General features: G+C 40.5%; 2 protein-coding genes across 2 annotated transcripts; both read right to left on the bottom strand.

Moving 5' to 3' along the window:
• Positions 1–18,337: 18,337 nt before the first annotated feature.
• Positions 18,338–18,685, bottom strand: LOC129943985 (uncharacterized). Its single transcript, XM_056053096.1, has one exon. The coding sequence runs from the start codon at positions 18,683–18,685 to the stop codon at positions 18,338–18,340; it is 348 nt and encodes a 115-aa protein (XP_055909071.1).
• Positions 18,686–20,364: 1,679 nt separating this feature from the next.
• LOC129943980 (uncharacterized) lies at positions 20,365–20,970 on the bottom strand. Its single transcript, XM_056053085.1, has one exon. The coding sequence runs from the start codon at positions 20,968–20,970 to the stop codon at positions 20,365–20,367; it is 606 nt and encodes a 201-aa protein (XP_055909060.1).
• Between the last annotated feature and the right edge of the window lie 5,644 nt (positions 20,971–26,614).

The following is a 26,614-nucleotide window of genomic DNA, read 5'->3' as shown; positions in this document are numbered from 1 at the left end:
ATGTTTTGCGTTCAAATCACCGGCCAAGATGAAATAGTTTTCTTCCAAGCTCAGTTTCAGTTCCCTTAAAAGAATCTCGAGTTCTGAAGCAAAGTAAGTAACCTGCGGAGCTCCAGCCCCAAAAGCCGCAATCATATACATCCGCTTCCCTTGACTGAGAGAGATGCATACAACGCAAACCTCTAGCGTCTTGATCTTTCGCAATTCATTGTTGTATATGACTTTAGAATTAATGCCTTTTCGTATAAAGAGAGCGACACCGCCCCCTTGAGTAGTCGGTCTCTTCTTACGATATTGTAATTTTTATGAGTCAATTTGTGTTTGTGGTTTAGCTTAGTATCGCTGGCTATAAACACATCGGGACTAGTCTTTCAACAATTGGAACATATTGGCTCTTCGTTCAATCCTAATCAGTGAATTTACATTCACAGCTAGGACTTTAAGGCGCGTCTCCGGCAGCGCGCCCATTTTGGTCTAAATTGCCCCAGGTCAGGCAACAAAGAGTAGAGATGATCTCCCCTTTTGCCTTGCTCCTTTATCTGACTGCAGTCCTGTTAGTTGACCTTGAATGCTCAACAACAAGGCTGCAATGTCTGGCTGCACCTCTGGTGCCTTAGGCACAGGGGCCTTTGGGGCAACCGTTGGTGGAGCCTGTCTCGTGTTTCCATTCACTGACACCATTTGGGCGTAGGAAAATTTGGGATCTTCGAATTTTTGTGTTGGAGCCTGTCGAACTGTTCGACTTCTTTCGGCTTTTTGACTGGCCTGTTTCTGTTTCATTACTTGGACCTTAGGGCAACCCCTATAGCTAGCCGGGTGCCCTTGGTTTCCACAAAGGACACACTTGAGCATTTTCAAATCCTCAACCCGCTCAGTCCCCAGCTTGCATTCGCCTATGATGTGGGTTTCTGAGCACCTGACACAGCGCAACTGCATATTGCAGTTGGCATTGGCATGGCCAAACCTCTGGCACTTCGTGCATTGTAGAATGCCGTCGTGCCTTTCTAATGTGTCCCAGCGTGCAGTTTGATAGTCGAGAGATTTGATTCTCTTCACACTCTCAAAACTGCTTTGGGGCGATAATGTTACCAGGAACATTGGCAGCCTATAACCCCCTCGCCTAGACTTCACCGTAGTAAAAGGCTTGACCCCGATAAAATCGATGTCGAACCCTCGACCATTGGATCTGCTTCCGGACGCCACTTTTTTTTTTTTTAAATTCATTTTTATTAATTCATTCTTAAACCTATCTTAAAGCTAGACAAACATTTATAAAACTAGCCTAATTATCCATATCTTATAATTAACTTAATGGTCCCATACGGAAACTCTAAGTTAAACTATAACACTAACTACTAATGCTTTTCGGCCATAAGATCTGTTTTACTTCATTTTAATTTTATTTATTTTTGTATTTATTAGAAAATTTGAAAAAAACTCATATCAATATCCTTTTTTAGTTTTACTTACAAACTACTTAAAATAAGGTCCTTAAATAAAACTTAAAACTAACTTAAACTACCTATTCTACCTATAAACTACTTAAAACTAGAACAACCACAGCAGCAAGTCTAACGTTTTTTGTTTTTATATTTAATTGTCTTTTTTTGTATGTTTTTTTTTTTTTAATTTGTTTTCTTTTTTATGTTCCATGTTTTTCTTTTTTAATATTTATTTTTAATTTTGTTGTTGTTTTTTTTAATTTTTTTATTTTTTTTTTGTGCCACCATGCCTATTCTACTTAAAACTAAACCCTAAAATTATAAAACAAGTATGTAAGCCGGCCAAGGCTTAAAACCCCATCCCGACTACCCACTATCAAATGCCGATTGAAGCCACTAAAACTGGTTCTCCTGCTTCACCCTATCAGTTCGGTCCCGTTCGGACACAGCCCTACTGAACCGAAGGAGCTCTGCTCTACCTTGTGCCATGACGTCCAGATTGTACAGGAGTCGCCTATCCATGGTTTTTTGTCTGACGTGGTAGATTAACGGAACTGCCAATCTATCCTGTATCAGACTGCATTTGTCTAAACAGAGGAATGATTCTGGTGGAATGAACCCGCTCAAGCGTGCACTATCAAAATACTCGTCGTTCGGATAGAACGCCCCGAAAATTAAATTGTTGGTTGAAGACATAGCTCTTGCAATGTGAACTCGAACGAGTTTTATCACGAAATTGTCAATTCTGTTGATTCGAGCCCCGTTGTATAGGACCTCGTTGGAATAGTAATGCACATAAGAAGATTCGGCTGTTCGATATAAGCCGGTACACGTAAACACTGCCGCTCGAACACCCGAAACTTCTCCATCTGGGAAGGGGCAACGTTGAACCACACAGGACACAGGAAACGATCATTGGCCGTATGAGTGCTATGTAGCAAATTACCTTCACTCTGGGGTCAAGCCGACTGCTAAAAAACAGCCGTTTCGTCAGAGCAAAGGCTTCTCTGGCCCTGGTAAGAGCAGCATTCATATGTCTGTCGAAATATAAATACTGATCTAACCAGATACCGAGGTACTTCACTACACTTTTGCTCGCCAATGGCTGCCCGTGAAGATCAACGATGACCGTCTTGCGCCAATTCTTGCACGTATCCCTAGTGGCCCTAGCCAACAGAGTCCGGAACAGAATTGTCTCCGACTTCTGGACATTTATTTTCAGTTTCCAGTCGTCGCAATATCACTGAATCTTGTCGAAATCACGCTGCAAGATAATTCTTATAACCTCAACCATTCGGTCCGTTCTGTACGCAATTAGATCGTTGGCGTACGCAATTGCCTTTGTAAGACTACCTATCAGATCGCTGGTGTAAATGCTGAAGAGAATCGGCGCATTCAACGCTCCCTGTTAAAGACCATTTTTAATTAAGAATGTTGTGGTAGAAGTTACATTGCCACTTTTGACAACAAACTTTCTACCGTAAAGCATATCATAAAGTATATACAACAATGGCTTGCTTATGCCAAGCCTGCTCAGTTTTAGGTAAAGACCCTCTAACCATACGGTGTCAAAGGCCTTTTCCAAATCAACCAGAATAGCACCTGCGCATTGTTGTTTTGATTTATTCCATTGGATATCAGAAACGAGTTTAAACGAGAATTGTTTATCCGGAATTATTTTGTTGTCCGCAGCCCACTTAGTCAGAGCCCTATTAATGATGTTTTCGAAAACTTTGCTGATGCTCGGAAAAAGACTTATCGACCGAAGATTTGACGGGTTGGAGTTGTCCTTTCCCTTTTTCGGGAGAGGATGAACCACAGCGGTCTTCCAATGCACTCGATAATATGCATTATTCAGTGCATTATTGAAGAGTGTGGTGTAAATGTCAATTGCTTCTGTCGGTAAATGTCTTAGTACAACGTTGGATATACCATCGACACCTGCTGACTTTTTATTTTTTTATTGAATTGAAGATGAGCTGGAGTTCAACCTTCGTCACTAACAAGGGACTTGGTCCCGTTTGCTCGGCGATTATGGCATTTGCCAAGGAATCGTCATTGAACCGCATGAAACCGCGGTTCTCAGATCGCCATTGTGTTATATCATTTCGAAGGTAAAAGTGATTAAGTAGGGCTCTGTTTTCCAGCTCGTGGTTGGGTGAATGCTAACATTCACCTTGTACACTTACTGGAAAGTAGCTCCCACCGCCTCCACTTTTTCCTTCGGATCTTCAATTATGTAAAAGTCATCGTCAAAGATGGCTTACTATGGATCTATTTGCGCTGTCATTAGTACGTCTCTGTTCTTTTCAGTTCTTTGTAATTTAAGACACGGAAGGTCATTATCGTTTTTTTTCCAGAATATCTTGTTGATTTTGGGGAACATACTAGGGTCACTCGAATTAACTGACCGGATCTTGCGGTCCCAGTACTTGTTAATTGATAGCCTGTAGTTCTCCTTAATCAACAGATTGACATTTTTTATTGACGACTTCAGTGTCCTAACCTCCAAGTCGTGTGGGTCTGTCAGTCGTCTGTACAAGTTTTTGAGTCTTGTCAGTAAGCTACTCTTGTGCCTACGTAGTGCGTCAATTGTCGCATTTCTGTAAGCGTCCATTTGGTCCCGTTCTCTGTACTTTGGAATTGTCCGTTCGATCGTTCGTTTTATTGTTTCGTCCATCTGTTGTAAATGTTGGTCAATTTCTGTATTTGTCAGGTTCGTGTTTTTTGGTGGGGCTATGTCACTCGAACGGAGTTCTCTCGCTAAAGCGTTGGTGAAACGAGGCCAACGCATCTTACTGTAATTGTAAGAGTACGTTGCAACGTATTCTTGCAATTCCACTCTTTCGTTCGGAATCTGCATTACAGCAGCCAGTCCGTAGCCAGCAGGTCGACGCCATATTCAACGCTGTAAAGATTCATCAAATTAAAAAGGTGATTACCTCTGGGATTCCTATATTGATTTCCCCAATCTTCATTTTTTGCGTTCAAATCACCGGCCAAGATGAAATAGTTTTCTTCCAAGCTCAGCTTCAGTTCCCTTAAAAGAATTTCGAGTTCTGAAGCAAAGTAAGTAACCTGCGGAGCTCCAGCCCCATAAGCCGCAATCATATACATCCGCTTCCCTTGACTGAGAGAGATGCATACAATGCAAACCTCTAGCGTCTTGATCTTTCGCAATTCATTGTTGTATATGACTTTAGAATTAATGCCTTTTCGTATAAAGAGAGCGACACCGCCCCCTTGAGTAGTCGGTCTCTTCTTACGATATTGTAATTTTTATGAGTCAATTTGTGTTTGTGGTTTAGCTTAGTATCGCTGGCTATAAACACATCGGGACTAGTCTTTCAACAATTGGAACATATTGGCTCTTCGTTCAATCCTAATCAGTGAATTTACATTCACAGCTAGGACTTTAAGGCGCGTCTCCGGCAGCGCGCCCATTTTGGTCTAAATTGCGCCAGGCCAGGCAACTGCCTTGCTCCTTTATCTGACTGCAGTCCTGTTAGTTGACCTTGAATGCTCAACAACAAGGCTGCAATGTCTGGCTGCACCTCTGGTGCCTTAGGCACAGGGGCCTTTGGGGCAACCGTTGGTGTAGCCTGTCTCGTGTTTCCATTCACTGACACCATTTGGGCGTAGGAAAATTTGTGATCTTCGAATTTTTGTGTTGGAGCCTGTCGAACTGTTCGACTTCTTTCGGCTTTTTGACTGGCCTGTTTCTGTTTCATTACTTGGACCTTAGGGCAACCCCTATAGCTAGCCGGGTGCCCTTGGTTTCCACAAAGGACACACTTGAGCATTTTCAAATCCTCAACCCGCTCAGTCCCCAGCTTGCATTCGCCTATGATGTGGGTTTCTGAGCACCTGACACAGCGCAACTGCATATTGCAGTTGGCATTGGCATGGCCAAACCTCTGGCACTTCGTGCATTGTAGAATGCCGTCGTGCCTTTTTAATGTGTCCCAGCGTGCAGTTTGATAGTCGAGAGATTTGATTCTCTTCACACTCTCAAAACTGCTTTGGGGCGATAATGTTACCAGGTACATTGGCAGCCTATTACCCCCTCGTCTGGACTTCACCGTAGTGAAAGGCTTGATCCCGTCCGTGACTTTTTGACGGAGCTCAGCTAAGAGCGCCTCCGGTTCCGTGCAGGAACTTATGCCCTTCAGAAGGACCGTCTTGAATTTTTCGCTCTTAGGCGTGTAGCTGAAGAACTCAGCGGTGGCCTGTTTAAGCACTTCTTTTAGTAAATTGTATTCGGCCAGTGAGAAGCACTGTACCGAATACCGCTTTTCTTTTTCATTCAGAATATTAATTAGAAATTTGCCCTTAGTGGCCAACTTACCTGTTTCAAGTCTTGCAGGTCAACCCGGTAGGTCTTAATTGGTGGCACCTTCTCCTTCTTGGGCTGTGGTTGTTTCTGGTGTTGCTGCTGTTGTTTCTGCTGCTGCTGTTTCTGCTGCTGTTGTTGCTGCTGCATTGCTTTAGTTGAGGTCGATGGGCCCTCAACATTTGGGCCTGTCACTGCTGCTAGCTTCTTTTTATTTTTCTCCGCTCCTGTGCTTTTGGGAGTGGGTTTGGGTTGTGGTTGTTTTTGCTGCTGTAGTTGTTGTTGTTGTTGCTGTTGCTTTTGCGCCTATTCCTGCCTCTTGTTTGAGTCTTAGTGCAGTGAGGAGGGGCTCTATTTCCTCCTTGAGCTTGTTGAGACTTTGCTCGAACTGGCTGATGGCTGCCTGTTTGCTTAGCAGGGCCTGCACCAGTTCGGTTTCATCTTGGAGGTCCGCCATTACCTCCAAAGCCTTGGTTTGCGGCGGGACTGGCTCTGGCTCCGATAGGATTAAATCCATATTCGGAGACCTGAAGAGCCCCTCTCCACCTTCGGATACATATTCAATTTTTTCAGACTCGGCGTAGTCTGCAAAATCGCTCTTGGTGGTAATTCCTCCTTTACCACTCTCCATTTGCTTCCGCATATCTCGCCGCTTAGCGGAGTTGGCCCTCTACTTTATTTGGGCTATGCTTCTTTATTTTCCTTTTTTTGTTGCTTGTAGCCTTTGTTGTTGCGGTTGTTTTTGGTACCGCTGCTGGCACCACCGCAACATCGCCTGATATGTTGGCAGAGGTATCTTTTGATACCCCTGCTCTTTTCTCCTTCTCCATTTCTTTTTCTTCCCAACAGATAAAATCAACAATTTCTCTGTTGTGAAAAAAAGCAATTAAATTTTTCGTTGACTCCGGCTGGGAATCGAACCCTCGACCATTGGATCTGCTTCCGGACGCCACTTTTTTTTTTTTTAAATTCATTTTTATTAATTCATTCTTAAACCTATCTTAAAGCTAGACAAACATTTATAAAACTAGCCTAATTATCCATAACTTATAATTAACTTAATGGTCCCATTCGGACACTCTAAGTTAAACTATAACACTAACTACTAATGCTTTTCGGCCATAAGATCTATTTTACTTCATTTTAATTTTATTTATTTTTGTATTTATTAGAAAATTTGAAAAAAACTCATATCAATATCCTTTTTTATTTTTACTTACAAACTACTTAAAATGAGGTCCTTAAATAAAACTTAAAACTAACTTAAACTACCTATTCTACCTATAGACTACTTAAAACTAGAACAACCACAGCAGCAAGTCTAACGTTTTTTGTTTTTATATTTAATTGTCTTTTTTTGTATGTTTTTTTTTTTTAATTTGTTTTCTTTTTTATGTTCCATGTTTTTCTTTTTTAATATTTATTTTTAATTTTGTTGTTGTTTTTTTTTTAATTTTTTAACTATTTTTTTTTGTGCCACCATGCCTATTCTACTTAAAACTAAACCCTAAAATTATAAAACAAGTATGTAAGCCGGCCAAGGCTTAAAACCCCATCCCGACTACCCACTATCAAATGCCGATTGAAGCCACTAAAACTGGTTCTCCTGCTTCACCCTATCAGTTCGGTCCCGTTCAAACACAGCCCTACTGAACCGAAGGAGCTCTGCTCCACCTTGTGCCATGACGTCCCGATTGTACAGGAGTCGCCTATCCATGGTTTTTCGTCTGACGTGGTAGATCAACGGAACTGACAATCTATCCTGTATCAGACTGCATTTGCCTTAACAGAGGAATGATTCTGGTGGAATGAACCCGCTCAAGCGTGCACTATCAAAATACTCGTCGTTCGGATAGAACGCCCCGAAAATTAAATTGTTGGTCGAAGACATAGCTCCTGCAATGTGACTTCGAACGAGTTTTATCACGAAATTGTCAATTCTGTTGATTCGAGCCCCGTTGTACAGGACCTCGTTGGAATAGTAATGCACATAAGAAGATCGGCTGTTCGATATAAACCGGTACACCGTCGTAAACACTGCCGCTCGAACACCCGAAACTTCTCCATATGGGAAGGGGCAACGTTGAACCACACAGGACAACCATAAGCGATCATTGGCCGTATGAGTGCTATATTGCAAATTACCTTCACTCTGGGGTCAAGCCGACTGCTAAAAAACAGCCGTTTCGTCAGAGCAAAGGCTCCTCTGGCCCTGGTCAGAGCAGCATTTATATGTCTGTCGAAATATAAATACTGATCTAACCAGATACCGAGGTACTTCACTACACTTTTGCTCGCCAATGGCTGCCAGTGAAGATCAACGATGACCGTCTTGCGCCAATTCTTGCACGTATCCCTAGTGGCCCTAGCCAACAGAGTCCGGAACAGAATTGTCTCCGACTTCTGGACATTTATTTTCAGTTTCCAGTCGTCCCAATATCACTGAATCTTGTCGAAATCACGCTGCAAGATAATTCTTATAACCTCAACCATTCGGGCCGTTCTGTACGCAATTAGATCGTCGGCGTACGCAATTGCCTTTGTAAGACTACCTATCAGATCGCTGGTGTAAATGCTGAAGAGAATCGGCGAATTCACCGCTCCCTGTTGAAGACCATTTTTAATTAAGAATGTTGTGGTAGAAGTTACATTGCCACTTTTGACAACAAACTTTCTACCGTAAAGCATATCATAAAGTATATACAACAATGGCTTGCTTATGCCAAGCCTGCTCAGTTTTAGGTAAAGACCCTCTAACCATACGGTGTCAAAGGCCTTTTCCAAATCAACCAGAATAGCACCTGCGCATTGTTGTTTTGATTTATTCCATTGGATATCAGAAACGAGTTTAAACGAGAATTGTTTATCCGGAATTATTTTGTTGTCCGCAGCCCACTTAGTCAGAGCCCTATTAATGATGTTTTCGAAAACTTTGCTGATGCTCGGAAAAAGACTTATCGACCGAAGATTTGACGGGTTGGAGTTGTCCTTTCCCTTTTTCGGGAGAGGATGAACCACAGCGGTCTTCCAATGCACTGGATAATATGCATTATTCAGTGCATTATTGAAGAGTGTGGTGTAAATGTCAATTGCTTCTGTCGGTAAATGTCTTAGTACAACGTTGGATATACTATCGACACCTGCTGACTTTTTATTTTTTTATTGAATTGAAGATGAGCTGGAGTTCAACCTTCGTCACTAACAAGGGACTTGGTCCCGTTTGCTCGGCGATTATGGCATTTGCCAAGGAATCGTCATTGAACCGCATGAAACCGCGGTTCTCAGATCGCCATTGTGTTATATCATTTCGAAGGTAAAAGTGATTAAGTAGGGCTCTGTTTTCCAGCTCGTGGTTGGGTGAATGCTAACATTCACCTTGTACACTTACTGGAAAGTAGCTCCCACCGCCTCCACTTTTTCCTTCGGATCTTCAATTATGTAAAAGTCATCGTCAAAGATGGCTTACTCTGGATCTATTTGCGCTGTCATTAGTACGTCTCTGTTCTTTTCAGTTCTTTGTAATTTAAGACACGGAAGGTCATTATCGTTTTTTTTCCAGAATATCTTGTTGATTTTGGGGAACATACTAGGGTCACTCGAATTAACTGACCGGATCTTGCGGTCCCAGTACTTGTTGATTGATAGCCTGTAGTTCTCCTTAATCAACAGATTGACATTTTTTATTGACGACTTCAGTGTCCTAACCTCCAAGTCGTGTGGGTCTGTCAGTCGTCTGTACAAGTTTTTGAGTCTTGTCAGTAAGCTACTCTTGTGCCTACGTAGTGCGTCAATTGTCGCATTTCTGTAAGCGTCCATTTGGTCCCGTTCTCTGTACTTTGGAATTGCCCATTCGATCGTTCGTTTTATCGTTTCGTCCATCTGTTGTTAATGTTGGTCAATTTCTGTATTTGTCAGGTTCGTGTTTTTTGGTGGGGCTATGTCACTCGAACGGAGTTCTCTCGCTAAAGCGTTGGTGAAACGAGGCCAACGCATCTTACTGTAATTGTAAGAGTACGTTGCAACGTATTCTTGCAATTCCACTCGTTCGTTCGGAATCTGCATTACAGCAGCCAGTCCGTAGCCAGCAGGTCGACGCCATATTCAACGCTGTAAAGATTCATCAAATTAAAAAGGTGATTACCTCTGGGATTTTTATATTGATATCCCCAATCTTCATTTTTTGCGTTCAAATCACCGGCCAAGATGAAATAGTTTTCTTCCAAGCTCAGTTTCAGTTCCCTTAAAAGAATCTCGAGTTCTGAAGCAAAGTAAGTAACCTGCGGAGCTCCAGCCCCATAAGCCGCAATCATATACATCCGCTTCCCTTGACTGAGAGAGATGCATACAACGCAAACCTCTAGCGTCTTGATCTTTCGCAATTCATTGTTGTATATGACTTTAGAATTAATGCCCTTTCGTATAAAGAGAGCGACACCGCCCCCTTGAGTAGTCGGTCTCTTCTTACGATATTGTAATTTTTATGAGTCAATTTGTGTTTGTGGTTTAGCTTAGTATCGCTGGCTATAAACACATCGGGACTAGTCTTTCAACAATTGGAACATATTGGCTCTTCGTTCAATCCTAATCAGTGAATTTACATTCACAGCTAGGACTTTAAGGCGCGTCTCCGGCAGCGCGCCCATTTTGGTCTAAATTGCCCCAGGCCAGGCAACAAAGAGTAGAGATGATCTCCCTTTTTGCCTTGCTCCTTTATCTGACTGCAGTCCTGTTAGTTGACCTTGAATGCTCAACAACAAGGCTGCAATGTCTGGCTGTACCTCTGGTGCCTTAGGCACAGGGGCCTTTGGGGCAACCGTTGGTGGAGCCTGTCTCGTGTTTCCATTCACTGACACCATTTGGGCGTAGGAAAATTTGGGATCTTCGAATTTTTGTGTTGGAGTCTGTCGAACTGTTCGACTTCTTTCGGCTTTTTGACTGGCCTGTTTCTGTTTCATTACTTGGACCTTAGGGCAACCCCTATAGCTAGCCGGGTGCCCTTGGTTTCCACAAAGGACACACTTGAGCATTTTCAAATCCTCAACCCGCTCAGTCCCCAGCTTGCATTCGCCTATGATGTGGGTTTCTGAGCACCTGACACAGCGCAACTGCATATTGCAGTTGGCATTGGCATGGCCAAACCTCTGGCACTTCGTGCATTGTAGAATGCCGTCGTGCCTTTTTAATGTGTCCCAGCGTGCAGTTTGATAGTAGAGATTTAATTCTCTTCACACTCTCAAAACTGCTTTGGGGCGATAATGTTACCAGGAACATTGGCAGCCTATAACCCCCTCGTCTGGACTTCACCGTAGTGAAAGGCTTGATTCCGTCCGTGACTTTTTGACGGAGCTCAGCTAAGAGCGCCTCCGGTTCCGTGCAGGAACTTATGCCCTTCAAAAGGACCGTCTTGAATTGTTCGCTCTTAGGCGTGTAGCTGTAGAACTCAGCGGTGGCCTGTTTGAGCACTTCTTTTAGTAAATTGTATTCGGCCAGTGAGAAGCACTGTACCGAATACCGCTTTTCTTTTTCATTCAGAATATTAATTAGAAATTTGCCCTTAGTGGCCGACTTGCATACCTGTTTCAAGTCTTGCGGGTCAACCCGGTAGGTCTTAATTGGTGGCACCTTCTCCTTCTTGGGCTGTGGTTGTTTCTGGTGTTGCTGCTGTTGTTTCTGCTGCTGCTGTTTCTGCTGCTGTTGTTGCTGCTGCATTGCTTTAGTTGACGTCGATGGGCCCTCAACATTTGGGCCTGTCACTGCTGCTGGCTTCTTTTTATTTTTCTTCGCTCCTGTGTTTTTGGGAGCGGGTTTGGGTTGTGGTTGTTTTTGCTGCTGTAGTTGTTGTTGTTGTTGCTGTTGCTTTTGCGCTGCCTATTCCTGCCTCTTGTTTGAGTCTAAGTGCAGTGAGGAGGGGCTCTATTTCCTCCTTGAGCTTGTTGAGACTTTGCTCGAACTGGCTGATGGCTGCCTGTTTGGTTAGCAGGGCCTGCACCAGTTCGGTTTCATCTTGGAGGTCCGCCATTACCTCCAAAGCCTTGGTTTGCGGCGGGACTGGCTCTGGCTCCGATAGGATTAAATCCATATTCGGAGACCTGAAGAGCCCCTCTCCACCTTCGGATACATATGCAATTTTTTCAGACTCGGCGTAGTCTGCAAAATCGCTCTTGGTGGTAATTCCTCCTTTACCACTCTCCATTTGCTTCCGCATATCTCGCCGCTTAGCGGAGTTGGGCCTCTACTTTATTTGGGCTATGCTTCTTTATTTTCCTTTTTTGTTGCTTGTAGCCTTTATCCACTGTTCAGATGCCTGACCTGATGTTGTTGCGGTTGTTTTTGGTACCGCTGCTGGCACCACCGCAACATCGCCTGATATTTTGGCAGAGGTATCTTTTGATACCCCTGCTCTTTTCTCCTTCTCCATTTCTTTTTCTTCCCAACAGATAAAATCAACAATTTCTCTGTTGTGAAAAAAAGCAATTAAATTTTTCGTTGACTCCGGCTGGGAATCGAACCCACGACCATTGGATCTGCTTCCGGACGCCACTTTTTTTTTTTTTAAATTCATTTTTATTAATTCATTCTTAAACCTATCTTAAAGCTAGACAAACATTTATAAAACTAGCCTAATTATCCATAACTTATAATTAACTTAATGGTCCCATACGGACACTCTAAGTTAAACTATAACACTAACTACTAATGCTTTTCGGCCATAAGATCTATTTATTATTTTTGTTTTATTAGAAAATTTGAAAAAAACTCATATCAATATCCTTTTTTATTTGCGACATATAGGAACTATATGGCAAGTTTTGCATTCGTGCAAAATTTCGAACTTGAGATTTTAATCAAACATGATATTACGATGGTAGACAAGTCGAAAAAAGTGGGTCCCGCGATTCCGTCCGGTCGGTTTTGTCTGTCTGTCCACGCTCCTACAGCCTAAACCATTGGGTCGATTGAGTTCAAACTTGGAAGTTAAGGTTTTGAGCAGATTCGCGTTAGGCGTTTTTTTCATTTTTTTTTTAAGAGCAAAACTAACAGTGGCCACCGTACAATTTTTTTGGTCAAAAAACGAAAATTCGAATTTTCTCAAAAACACACCGATAGATTTTCTTTAAATTTCCTCTAAAATTTTATTTCTTAACTTGGCTTCTTTTAATAAGAAAAACAAATTTTTGTATTGCTCAGGAAAGGTACCGCTCATAGAACCGTTATTTTGTTTTTAAATTTTCTCACCAATTTATTAACCAATTTCAATAATTTATTTTCTGAATAAGCTCTTATATTGCTTTAACAATATTTGATTATCAAAAGTGCAATTTTTTATTGTTTGGATTTTTAAAAAAATATTGAATTTTATTTTTTCAAAATTTGATATCTCAAAAACGGGTCAGAATTTTTTTACGAAACTCAAATGTGTAGCGTATATTTTTAATATCTAAACAACTGCGTACCAAAAATATTTTTAGAACAAAATTGAAAAATTTTATATGTAAAAATTAATTTAAAAAAAAAACGCTCTAACGATTTTCAAAACAAAAAATTGAAAAATCAAATGTTTTTTTATTTATAAAACGGCATTTAAATTTTTGAAGACAAACTTATTTTTCGGGCGAAATTTCGAATCTTAAAATAGTTTTTTTTTAATATTTTAATTGTGCATGAGCCCGAAATAGCGCATTATTTTGACAAAATTGTAATTACATTCCTAGCTTTTATCTAAATAAGTGCATTTGGTACATATGTATGTACTTTTATAACTAAAAATATTGTAAATACCAACGATATAGCCGCCCATGTAGCGCAACTGTATCGGATATAATATATTTAATCAACAATCTATTTTAAAGTGTCAATCAAGAAGTAATATCTTGGTAACTTTGTATATGTGATTTTAAAATATTATTCTTTACGAATAAGGTTCTTTCACACATGATTTACTTGCCTTCGCCTATATAAAAGAATAAATACTTAGTAAAAGTTAAAGAAACGGGCCAGAAAGAGTATTTTCTATTAGAATCACTTTTTCAACGTATACACATTAACCTATTTATAAAGGTATTACGTACAACTTCTACAACTACTGCTTACGTGTCACTTCATAACTAAAATCCAAAACGCTCAAAAGCCTGACCTTAAACAACACATGAATAGCAATTTCTTGTACCTGTACGTATGCATGTTATTTTTTTAAACTTTAACAAAATAAATAAAATGAACGTAAAAACTCCATGTTAGCGCTGAAAACTTATAGTAAAGAAGGAATATAGTATGTACCTTTTAGCTACCAATAACATTCCTTCATTATCATCATAAACATGTCCTTATCTATCTATCTGCATAAAGCTAAGAACGCCAATGAACTATTCTTTATTCGTTTTAGACATCGACCTGCTACCTAACTACACAACCAATAGGCGATCGCTTTACAATTTAAACATTCATGGTCTGCCTCTTTCTTATCTTATTTATTTTCCATCCTGATTCTTCTAATATGAAATTACAATAAAGCTCTATCTAAAGGAAAAAAGCTTTGAATTGCATCGTAGCCTTATACATACATAATACAAACCATTTTTCATATACAAAAATCGTACCTAAGTAAAAGCAGACTTATGAATGTAAATAAAAACAAATATCGGTAAAAGATCCTAAACAGCTGACGTAAGCATGCGAAAGTTTGTTTCATCCCCTTATTATATACAATATTAAGCCATTTTGTATTTTATATAAAGTGCATAGACATATATATATGTGTGCATATACAAGGATAGACTCAAATAGAATGAAGGAAATTGTGTAGACTTTTTGGGTAGAAATTAATTATCTCCCTTTTTCTGCTGTCTGCTTATGGGAATGGAAATAATATTTTTCTCTCGCTCCCCTCCCGCTGAATTTCTCCACTTGCGATACTTACGCCACCCCAACGACTCTGCATCTGGTCGCCCTAAAAGTTTCTGCTCATGAGAGTACTATGGTTTTCATTACGTACAATTGTACATATTGGCATTTATATCTTTGAAGACAAACTTATCTTACAGGTATATTTTTAAATCTTAGATAAGTACTTTTTTAAACATACTCTTAGCCTACAGGAGCAAGTTCGTGCGACCCAGTCGTGCATTTTATTATTTTTACTTACAAACTACTTAATATAAGGTCCTTAAATAAAACTTAAAACTAACTTAAACAACCTATTCTACCTAAAAACTACTTAAAACTAGAACAACCACAGCAGCAAATCTAACGTTTTTTGTTTTTATGTTTAATTGTTTTTTTTTTTTAATTTTTTTTTCTTTTTTATGATCCATGTTTTTCTTTTTTAATGTTTTTTTTTTAATTTTGTTTTTTTTTTTTTAATTTTGTTTTTTTTTTTAATTTTTTAACTATTTTTTTTGTGCCACCATGCCTATTCTACTTAAAACTAAACCCCAAAACTATAAAACAAGTATGTAAGCCGGCCAAGGCTTAAAACCCCATCCTGACTACCCACTATCAAATGCCGATTGAAGTCACTAAAACTGGTTCTCCTGCTTCACCCTATCAGTTCGGTCCCGTTCGGACACAGACCTATTGAACCGAAGGAGCTCCGCTCCGCCTTTTGCCATGACGTCCTGATTATACAGGAGTCGCCTATCCATGGTTTTTCGTCTGACGTGGTAGATTAACGGAACTGCCAATCTATCCTGTATCAGACCGCATTTGTCTAAACAGAGGAATGATTCTGGTGGAATGAACCCGCTCAAGCGTGCACTATCAAAATACTCGTCGTTCGGATAGAACGCCCCGAAAATTAAATTGTTGGTCGAAGACATAGCTCTTGCAATGTGACTTCGAACGAGTTTTATCACGAAATTGTCAATTCTGTTGATTCGAGCCCCGTTGTACAGGACCTCGTTGGAATAGTAATGCACATAAGAAGATCGGCTGTTCGATATAAACCGGTACAGCGTCGTAAATACTGCCGCTCGAACACCCGAAACTTCTCCATCTGGGAAGGGGCAACGTTGAACCACACAGGACAACCATAAACGATCATTGGCCGTATGAGTGCCATGTAGCAAATTACCTTCACTCTGGAGTCAAGCCGACTGCTAAAAAACAGCCGTTTCGTCAGAGCAGCATTTATATGTCTGTCGAAATATAAATACTGATCTAACCAGATACCGAGGTACTTCACTACACTTTTGCTCGCCAATGGCTGCCCATGAAGATCAACGATGACCATCTTGCGATGATCCGTTCTGTACGCAATTAGATCGTCGGCGTACGCAATTGCCTCTGTAAGACTACCTATCAGATCGCTGGTGTAAATGCTGAAGAGAATCGGCGAATTCACCGCTCCCTGTTGAAGACCATTTTTAATTAAGAATGTTGTGGTAGAAGTTACATTTCCACTTTTGACAACAAACTTTCTACTGTTAAGCATATCATAAAGTATATAAAACAATGGCTTGCTTATGCCAATCCTGCTCAGTTTTGGTGTCAAAGCCCTTTTCCAAATCAACCAGAACAGCACCTGTGCATTGTTGTTTTAATTTATTCCATTGGATATCGGAAACGAGTTTAGATGCAGAATGAATTGTTTCATGACCCGCCTTGAACCCGAACTGTTTATCCGGAATTATTTTGTTGTCCGCAGCCCACTTAGTCAGAGCCCTATTAATGATGTTTTCGAAAACTTTGCTGATGCTCGGAAGAAGACTTATTGTTCTCGACTAGAGACTTAGCAAAGTTTTATAAATTAGGCTGGTGAAAAATATTCCAAAGAAAAGACGTTGTCTTGTTCAAACTTGTAATAAGAATGATCTTTAATTTTATCATATGACCTAGTGTAAAATACAAAATATATACAATCCATTAATTTCGTTATATAATCTTGACATTCAAATGACATTTTTATCTTATTTGACAATTTGGGGAACGTATTTATTATTATTAAAAATGAACTAAATGAATTTAAAAACGAAATGAATGTTCAAATATTTAAAAGTTGTGCTTGCATTTGCGCGAATTATTTACATTCGCACATTCTCCCCCCACGATTGAATGATGATGTGAATTCTGCTCAATCAAATATCTAGTGTAAACGATTAAATTACAGCAACTTGGCATCATTGTTTGATAACAAACTGCATTATCGGACTGCATTATCGGCATGGCTTACTTTCGATATTGTCATTCACCACTTTCCTTCTTATCTCATTTGTACATGAAAAGAGACAGATTATTAGTAAATATATTTTGACATTCAAACAAATGGAAAAGACAAAGTCAACTACAGAGAATGCAAAAACAAATAGGAGAAATTTGTAGGTAGTTTTTTTTTATTCCTTTTATTCATGAGAATTGTTGTTGTTGATTTCATTCATGCTGCATCGGGTTGTTTTGGATTTGTAATTTGTAGTATAAGTATAATAAAGTAAATGTTCATCCATCTTGGGTGATTTGTGTGCGCGTCGGTGATTATTTTTTGTTGTATTGTTTTAATTAAAAATTAAATTAATTCGTTTTAGTTTTAATTAAATTAATTTAGTTTGTGCAGTCGATCATCTATTAATTCAGGTAAGTTTGTTGAATGAATTATGCGGGGTGTGTATGTGTAAATCCATTGCCGATATCGCGCGTATATTCGTACGGCGCGGCGCGGCGGCGGCGTAAGTTGGTCGCGATCGCGGTGTATGTTTGTACATAATATGTATGGCTGGTATATGTGATATGTTGTGTATTTTGATTTGTTTTCAAGTGTTAATTATTGATTTATTTTGAAATTATGTTCATATTATATTATCAAATAATTGGCTTATGATGCCGTTAATTTTAGAATTAAATATAGTATATAGTTAATATTGACTATATATATCTATGTACATAATTGTGTGAATCGCGGCGTGGGTTGCTTATGTACAAGTAAGTATATAACAACCAAAATTGGTTGTTTCCAGTTGGAACGAATTTGATTCGCCGACTAGGAAGTGCGCGGGCGTGAGTGCATTCAAATCGTCTACTCTGTCGGAAAGAGGGCAAAGAGGCCTCGAATTCAGACACGCTTCTATTTGTGCTAGAAGCGTCGCGAGCTCCTCGAATGTTAGCCTTTCTGTTCCTACAACTCGTTTTAGATGGTACTTGACCGATTTCACACCCGCTTTCCATAATCCACCGTAGTGTGGAGAAGCCGGGGGAAAAAAATGCCAATCTGTACCGTGATTTGCTAATTCTTCCGCAATTTCCTTCCAATCGTGTTGTGCGTCTTTTAACATTTTTGCTAATTCGTTACGAGCACCAACAAAATTAGTTCCGCAGTCGCTATATACCTTCACACAGCTTCCTCTTCTGGCAGTAAATCTCTTAAATGCTGCCAAAAACGCTTGTGTTGTGAGATCTGAAACAACTTCTAAGTGAATAGCCTTAGTTGCTAAGCATATAGAAATTGCAATATAACCTTTAAGGATTTTTGCACCGCGTGCCTTCCAGGACTTGATATCAATTGGACCTGCATAGTCAACGCCGGTATACTAAACGGTCGAGACATACGTACTCTCGCTGCAGGCAAATTTCCCATTTACTGCTGCATTTCGGATGCCTTTTGGCGATAGCATGAAGGGCATCTATGCAATTGGTATTTAACGCTTCTTCGTATTTGTAAAATCCAGTATCGTTTTCGAATATAGCTTATCATTTGTTGGATACCGCCATGAAATGTGTTCTTATGAGCATCTTGGACAACCAGACTCGTAAAGTGATGGTTGTTTTGGAGCAATATTGGATGTTGAGATTCATAGGGAAGCAGAGAGTTCTCCAAACGTCCCCAAACTCGTAAGACCCCATTAGCATCGATGAATACGTTTAACGCCCGTAAGGCCTTTGGTGTTTTGTTTTCACGAATTAGTTGAATTTCGGTTTCAAACATTTCCTTTTGTGCTGCTTTGACGATAAATAAGAGGGCAATTTCCAACTCTTTTGGTTTAAGTGATCCTGTATTAGGTCCCAACTTGGGACGACATCTTGTTATGAAACGATAACAGGCGGCGATAATTCTTATAACCTTGAGAAGACTCGAAAAGTTGTAGATAGTCTGTACTATGCTATCACTTTTTCTCGCATGTATAGTGAAGGCCTTTATTGTGCGTTATTCTTCTACAACGTCTATTTCGGTGGGTTGATCTGGAAGATTGAATACCCATTTTCCGATGGATATACACCCCTGGACGCCGGATCGGCTGGGTTATGAAGCGTTGCGACATGTCCCCAGCAATCGATCCCCACTAACCGCTGGATTTCCGACACACAGTTGGATACGAATGTGCTCTATTTGGCGGGAGTGGCACGTATCCAGGCAAGTGCAATTGTGGAATCTGTCCATGCGTACGTCTTCACATCTGGAATTGCTAGAAATTCCTTGGTGTATTGTAACAACTCTGCCAACACTACTGCGCCACAAAGCTCAAGACGAGGTAGAGTTACTGTACGTTGATTTGGTGCTACCTTTGTCTTTGACAAAAGAAGATTGACATGAATTTTGCCTTTACTATCCAGGATTCGTACGCAAAATCCATGTAGCTCGATCGCTTTATTCGTCTTGCTCAACTGGATCCATCTTGGAATCCGAAGCCGTTCGATCAGATGGAGTTCTCGAAGAAAAGCATCCCAATCTTTCTTCAAAGTAGCTGAAATTGGATTGTCCCAGTCGCAGCCAAGCTCCCATAAACGCTGCATCATAAGCTTTGCAGTGATGATGCATGTTGAGATCTAACCCAAAGGATCGAATAATTTGGCTATAATTGATAGCATAGATCTTTTTGTCGTTGACTCTGTTGCAGATTGCAGATTTTGATACGAGAAGAAGTCGTCGATGGGGAACCACTTGATGCCTAAAGTCTTGACATGATTTGACAGGTTGAACGGAAGTTCAAAATCAAGTTCTCTATCCTGAACTGGAATATCTTCTATGAGTTCTTTCGTGTTGCTTGTCCACTTTCTGAGGTTGAGTCCTGCTGTTGCCAAAAGTTGCTTAACTTCGTCACGTTTCTTTCGCGCTTCTTCAATAGTGTCAGCTCCACTTATTAGATCGTCTACGTACATGTCTGTACGGACAGCCTTCGCCCCCTCAGAAAAATTTTCATTTTCATCATCAGCTACCTTTTTCAAAATTTTGATAGCAAGGTATGGTGCACTTGCTGTACCAAAAGTAACCGTGTTCATTTTAAATATTTTTACAGGTGACGTCTTCCTATCTCTCCACAAAATAAGTTGATAATATAGGTCTGATTCATTGACGAAAATTTGTCGATACATCTTTAAGATGTCGGCCGTGAAAGTTACTCGGTGAGTCCGCCATTTCAGAACAAGATCTATGATACTTGATTGCAATTTTGGACCCACAAGCAACCAATCGTTTAGAGATTTGCCATCGGAGTTTTTCGCTGCAGCGCCGAATACTACCCTCAGTTTGGTTGTAGAACTCGCTTCTTTGAAAACCGCATGGTTTGTAAGAAATAGTGGAATGGGGATTGAAGCACCGCATCATTGCCATCTACCTCTTCCATATGACCAAGCTCTTCATATTTTTTGATGCAGTTTTTGTAGGCTTCAGCCAGCTTTGGATAGAAATCGTCGAAAACCGTTTTCTCTACTAGATCCCATTTCTGGATGCTTTTCACCTTTAAACAGTAACTTCACTTCGTAACGCCCGTTAGGTAAACGTGTTGTGTGCCGCTCAAAATGATTGTCGCAAACAGTGTTTTCTTCAGTATCTTGCTTCTGAAAAGGCATCTCCTCCATCTTCCAAAACTTCTCCAACTGCGAACTCAGGTCAGTAATTTGAACGAAGCTTCGAACTTGCTCAGGAATTTCGGCTGAAACTTTCCCGAATACAACCCACCCCAGTTCGGTGTTTTGTGCTATTGGTCCATCTCTATTTGCCGAACGTCTTATTTCAGGAAGGAGTATTTCGGCGCAAACTTCACTACCGAGCAGTAAGTCTATGGGTGCAGGCTCATAGAGATGAGGATCAGCTAAAGAAAGGCCTTTCAAATGTTTCCAAATGCCAGGTATCACTCGATGGGTCGGGAGATGGCCAATCAACGACTTGAAGACCAACGCCTGGATGGCAGTCTCGAACGTCGAGTGGCGTGAAGCAAATCTTACTTCGACGGAGTATTGCGAAACAACTTCTTGTCGACATTTGACATCCATGTTGAGGAATTGTTGACACTTTCTCAATGTGTGTTTGCCTTGACGATCTGCTGTGCATGCATGACTTTTGTCTTAGCTGGTTGTACGCGTGACTTTGTTTTTAAATATGGCTCCTCTTTAGTCCGGAATGTTGCTTCATGCTCCTGTTGACCAATAACATCAAGAGTTCGAAAACGGATCTCAAAAACTCGGTAAATTCCTTAAATGTAGGCAAATCTTTTCTGTTACCTAATTTTTCTTCCCATAGCTTTTGACAAGAGTGTGGAAGCGTCTGATAAAAGAACCATATAAAGACGGTGTCGCAACTGGAAACAGGTACATCCATTTTTTCAAGTGCATGAAAACATTCTTTTGTTGTGTACAAAAGATCCTTCAGGCCCGTAGCAGTCTCACGAGATAAAGAAGGTTGACCAAAAAGCGTTTGCATTTGAGTACGTATAAGAATGCGCTTATGATCATATTGATCCTTCAACAAATCCCAAGCCTTATCGTAACTGGCAGCCTCCACAGAAAAATTCTGCAAAAACCGATTTGCATCACCAGTCAAGCACGACTGCAAGAAATGAAGCTTATCGATGTCTTCAATACTCTTGTTATTGTGGATAAGAGTCTGAAATCTGTCGTGGAATGCACGCCAGGTAGTATATGAATCATCGAATTTTGGCAAATTGATTCGTGGAAGACTTATCCCCAAATACGTCGATGGTGCAGCTGTATTACTGGGCGGAGCCACTAGGATTGGAGGGGTCGCAACGATTGATGAGGATTTTTCGATTGTTTCTACCAGCTCTGTGCGGTATTCGAGGTATATTTCGTTGATTTGCTCATATACTACCTTTATCTCTTCAACTTTCATTCTTTCTTCTAGCATACCACCTCCAATGATGGCTCCATTATAAGTTTTTGCCGAAAGAACATCTTCTTCTAACTTGCTTAGACTAGCTAAAACATAGGCTTTTACCTTACGGTCTTTTGGAGACTTATTAAAATTTGTAAGGTCCCTTATTACCTTAGCTAAAATGTCTTTTTGGTTTCAGCCATAATAATATTTAATTTCTTTTAAAATTGACAGAAATGACGAAGAAATCAAATAGACAAGTTTACAACACACAAAGCAAAACTTACTGCTTCTCTGCAACTGCTACTGCTGCTGATGCTGATGCTGCTGCTGCTGCTGGTACTGCTGCTGCTGCTGCTGCTGCTGCTGCTGCTGCTGCTGCTACTGCTGCTGCTGCTTCTGCTGCTTCTGCTGCTGCCGACGACGACGTCACGTTGATGAACGATGTTAATGTATATTTGTTAGTGTCTTTGCTGGACACTTGTTCATAAATTAGTTTTAAATTAAATTTAAGTTAAATTAGTTAGTTTTAAGTTAATTTGTTAAATATTAATTCGTGATTAAAAACGATTTGTTCAATGCACAATTTAAATCACGTATCTATTTTTATACGAATCGTAAATTCGGTTTTTATCTTATTTTAATATCGGGGCACAGACCGCACGTATATTATATTGTTCTGTTAAAGTTTTCTAGTTAGTATTTTAAGGCTCGAAGGACCAAATGTTCTTGACTAGAGACTTAGCAAAGTTTTATAAATTAGGCTGGTTAAAAATATTCCAAAGAAAAGACGTTGTCTTGTTCAAACTTGTAATTAGAATGATCTTTAATTTTATCATATGACCTAGTGTACAATACAAAATATATACAATCCATTAATTTCGTTATATAATTTGACATTCAAATGACATTTTTATCATATTTAACAATTTGTGTAACGTATTTATTATTATTAAAAATGAGCTAAATGAATTTAAAAACGAAATGAATGATCAAATATTTTAAAGTTGTGCTTGCATTTGCGCGAATTATTTACATTCGCACACTTATCGACCGAAGATTTGACGGGTTGGAGTTGTCCTTTCCCTTTTTCGAGAGAGAATGAACCACAGCGGTCTTCCAATGCACTGGATAATATGCACGGTTGAAGAGTGTGGTGTAGATGTCAATTGCTTCCATCGGTAAATGTCTAAGTACAACGTTGGATATACCATCGACACCTGCTGACTTTTTATTTTTTTATTGAATTGAAGATGAGCTGGAGCTCAACCTTCGTCACTAACAAGAGACTTGGTCCTGTTTGCTCGGCGATTATGGCATTTGCCAAGGAATTGTCATTGAACCGCATGAATCCGCGGTTCTCAGATCGCCATTGTGTCATATCATTTCGAAGGTAAAAGTGATTAAGTAGGGCTCTGTTTTCCAGCTCGTGGTTTGGGGCGAATGCTAACATTCACCTTGCACACTTGCTGGAAAGCAGCTCCCACCGCCTCCATTTTTTCCTTCGGATCTTCAATTATATAAAAGTCATCGTCAAAGATGGCTTCTTCTGAATCTATTTGCGATGTCCTGAGTATGTCTCTGTTCTCTTCGGTTCTTTGTAATTTAAGACACGGAAGGTCGTTATCGTTTTTTTTTTCCAGAATATCTTGTTGATTTTGGGGAACATACTTGGGTCACTCGAATTAACTGACCGGATCTTGCGGTCCCAGTACTTGTTAATTGATAGCCTGTAGTTCTCCTTAATCAACAGATTGACATTTTTAATTTACGACTTCAGTGTCCTAACCTCCAAGTCGTGTGGGTCTGTACAAGTTTTTGAGTCTTGTCAGTAAGCCACTCTTGTGCCTACGTAGTGCGTCAGTTGTCGCGTTTCTGTAAGCGCCCATTTGGTTACGTTCTCTGTACTTTGGAATTGTCCGTTCGACCGTTCGTTTTATTGTTTCGTCCATCTGTTGTAAATGTTGGTCAATTTCTGTATTTGTCGGGTTTCTGTTGTTTGGTGGGGCTATGTCACTCGAACGGAGTTCTCTCGCTAGGGCGTTGGTGAAACGAGTCCAGCGCATCTTACTGTAATTGTAAGAGTGCGTTGCAACGTATTCCTCCAACTCCACTCGTTCGTTCGGAATCTGCATTACAGCAGCCAGCCCACAGTGATCACTGTCGTATTTGACTGTCTGTTACTATCAGTCTAGTGTCGTAAAGCAGTAGATCCAGAAAGGAGCCGCTTCTTGGATTATGATAACTTTTCAGAAGCCAGCAGGTCGACGCCATATTCAACGCTGTAAAGATTCATCAAATAAAAAAGATGGTTACCTCTGGGATTACTATGTTGATTTCCCCAATCTTCATGTTTTGCGTTCAAATAACCGGCCATTATTATTAAAAGAGATAAAGAGTGTATACATATTACATTGCCCCCTCCTTAGGATTGATCGCCCGAACAAATCCATCGTTATCATCACCAATGTAGCGATATAGTCGGTCGCGATGTACAACTTTAGGTTTTCCTCTGACTCCCTTTTGTATCCGGTACACGACATCGTTGATTTTTTTAATGACTGTATATGGACCTTCCCAGTCCCGTTGAAGTTTCGGTGACAACCATTTTTGTCGGTGGAGATTGTAAAGCCAGCTTCGAACTCTGTTATTGCCACTCGTATATCGTAGTGTGTCTTCATTCGGTCACTGAACATCTTTATTTTCAACCTGGTATTGTCGTGGATGTGAAGGAGTCTTTTTCTGAGGTCATCAATGTAGTCATCCTCGGCTTGCGGCTCCGACGTGGCATATCTGAATTTTATTTCGCTCGGCAGTCCGATGTTCCCTCCTATTAAAATCTCAGACGGTGTATGGCCAGTCTTGCACTTCGATACGCCATCAAAAACAGTGGAATGTGTCGATCCCAATCTCGCTGCTAGTCGTCCACAACTTTGCAAAAGATGTTCCTTCAGGGTTCGCTTGAATCGTTCGACCATGCCATCAGATTGTGGGTAAAGTGGTGTTGTTCTAGTCTTCTTGATGTCATGAAGCCCACAAATTTCCTGAAAAATGTTTGATTCAAAATTCCTTCCCTGTTCAGAATGCAGAATGCAGTTCTAATGGAACGCTGAATCTGCCCACCCAGTTAAAGACAATTTGGTCTGCGACTGTTTTGGCTTCTTGGTTTGGAATGGCGCATACTTCAGGCCACTTGATGAAGTAATCCATGACAACAAAGATATAATGATTTCCATTATTTGTTTTCAGAAATGGACCCGCCACGTCTACTGCAATCCTTTCGAAGGGTGCTCCGACATTATTATACTGCTGAATTTGGCTGTGGTTCTTTTTGTTCGGGCCTTTGGTGGCAGCACAGGTATCGCATTTTCGATCTCGGTAAGACTAGCTGCATTACGTAAGACTTTCTATCTGCTGATTCCCATTTACGTCTACGTCGACCCTCTTGGACATGAAACGAGCCCCACTGTGCCCAATATCTCTTCAGAGTAGAACTTCTATCGGAGATATCAGTGCATTCTGGTTTTTCCTGGTGTTCCTTCAATGCGAGGTTGGGTTCGATATCTGAGTTTTGTTGTTGAGCCTTCCTCAACTCGTCGCTCCAGCCATAAATGTGATCGGCTCTGGTTCGTAGGATAGCAACCACTTCTTTTCCTTGCCTGCTCTTGTTGTCACTTTTCATTTGGTAAACCTGGATGTCGTTCCTGGGGCCATCGGAAACAGAAACAAGCTTCTGCCCCTTAAAGTTGGTTTTTATTCGTTCTACCGGGTGGGAAACAATTTCGGAAGCAACGTTTTTGGTGTTACTTTGACCAGTTGAATACTTTCTGTTTCCAAAGTGTTGCCATGTGGTTCCTCTTTGCGGTAATCTGCACTGTCGCTGTAGATGCTCAGTCTTATTGCAGTTTCAGCATCGTGCTAGACCGCCTAGCTGACTCCTTTCCACCGTAGCCTTCTGAGAAGAGCATTCTTGGACTTCTAAGTTTCTAACGCGATGCACGTTTTAGGAAGCTTGTTCTGCAGCTTCCATCGTCAGAGCGAAAGCCAATGCTTCTTGTAGTGTTCGCTTTCTGGCAGTGCGGATAGCCCTTTGGAGATGTATATCGCCCACAGCTCTCACAAAGCTTCAACAGCAAGTAGATTTATTATCTCGTTACCAGCTGTTGGATATGCCAGGTGAACCAATCACTCGATATTTGCCTGAAGCTGCTGCAGAGTTTAACCTCGTTTTGGTGTCCTATTGTTAAACTGAACTCGGAAGACTTCTGTCATGTGGCTATCCCCAAACCGCTGTTCGATTGCGTTTACAAGAACTGTGAAGTCACCACTCTTCTCTGCCGGGATGGTGTGTAGCAGTTCAGCAGCAGATTTTCTTAAAGCAAGCGTAAGAGCAATGTATTTTTCGTGATCGTCCAAGTCGTTTGTTAACGCTGCCACTTCAAACTGTTTCTTGTAGATTGACCACAGAATCTGTCCATCAAAGCTTGGAGGATTCACTTCTATCTTCCTTGAGCACTCAACAGAAGGTTCTCGAGCTTTCATCTTCCGCACTTTTTCTATCATTTGTGATGGTTTAAATTTGTTTGTCAATTTTCTCGAAACGTGCATTTCGTTTTTCGACCCGCTCGTCGACAGTTTTGATTTTCTTCGAAGTTCGCAAACCTACTTTCTAAAAGGTTTTTCTGTTCGTCGAATCACTCTAAAATATTCTTTTTTTCTTGCTTTTGATCGCTTCTTTGGGCTTCTAGTTGTTTCAGGACATCATTCCTTCGAGTTTCTAGTTGTTTCAGGACATCATTTTTATTT

Source organism: Eupeodes corollae, chromosome 1, assembly GCF_945859685.1.
Source record: "Eupeodes corollae chromosome 1, idEupCoro1.1, whole genome shotgun sequence".
NCBI classification, from domain to species: Eukaryota; Metazoa; Arthropoda; class Insecta; order Diptera; family Syrphidae; genus Eupeodes; species Eupeodes corollae.
This window is presented reverse-complemented; position numbering and strand designations above follow the sequence as displayed.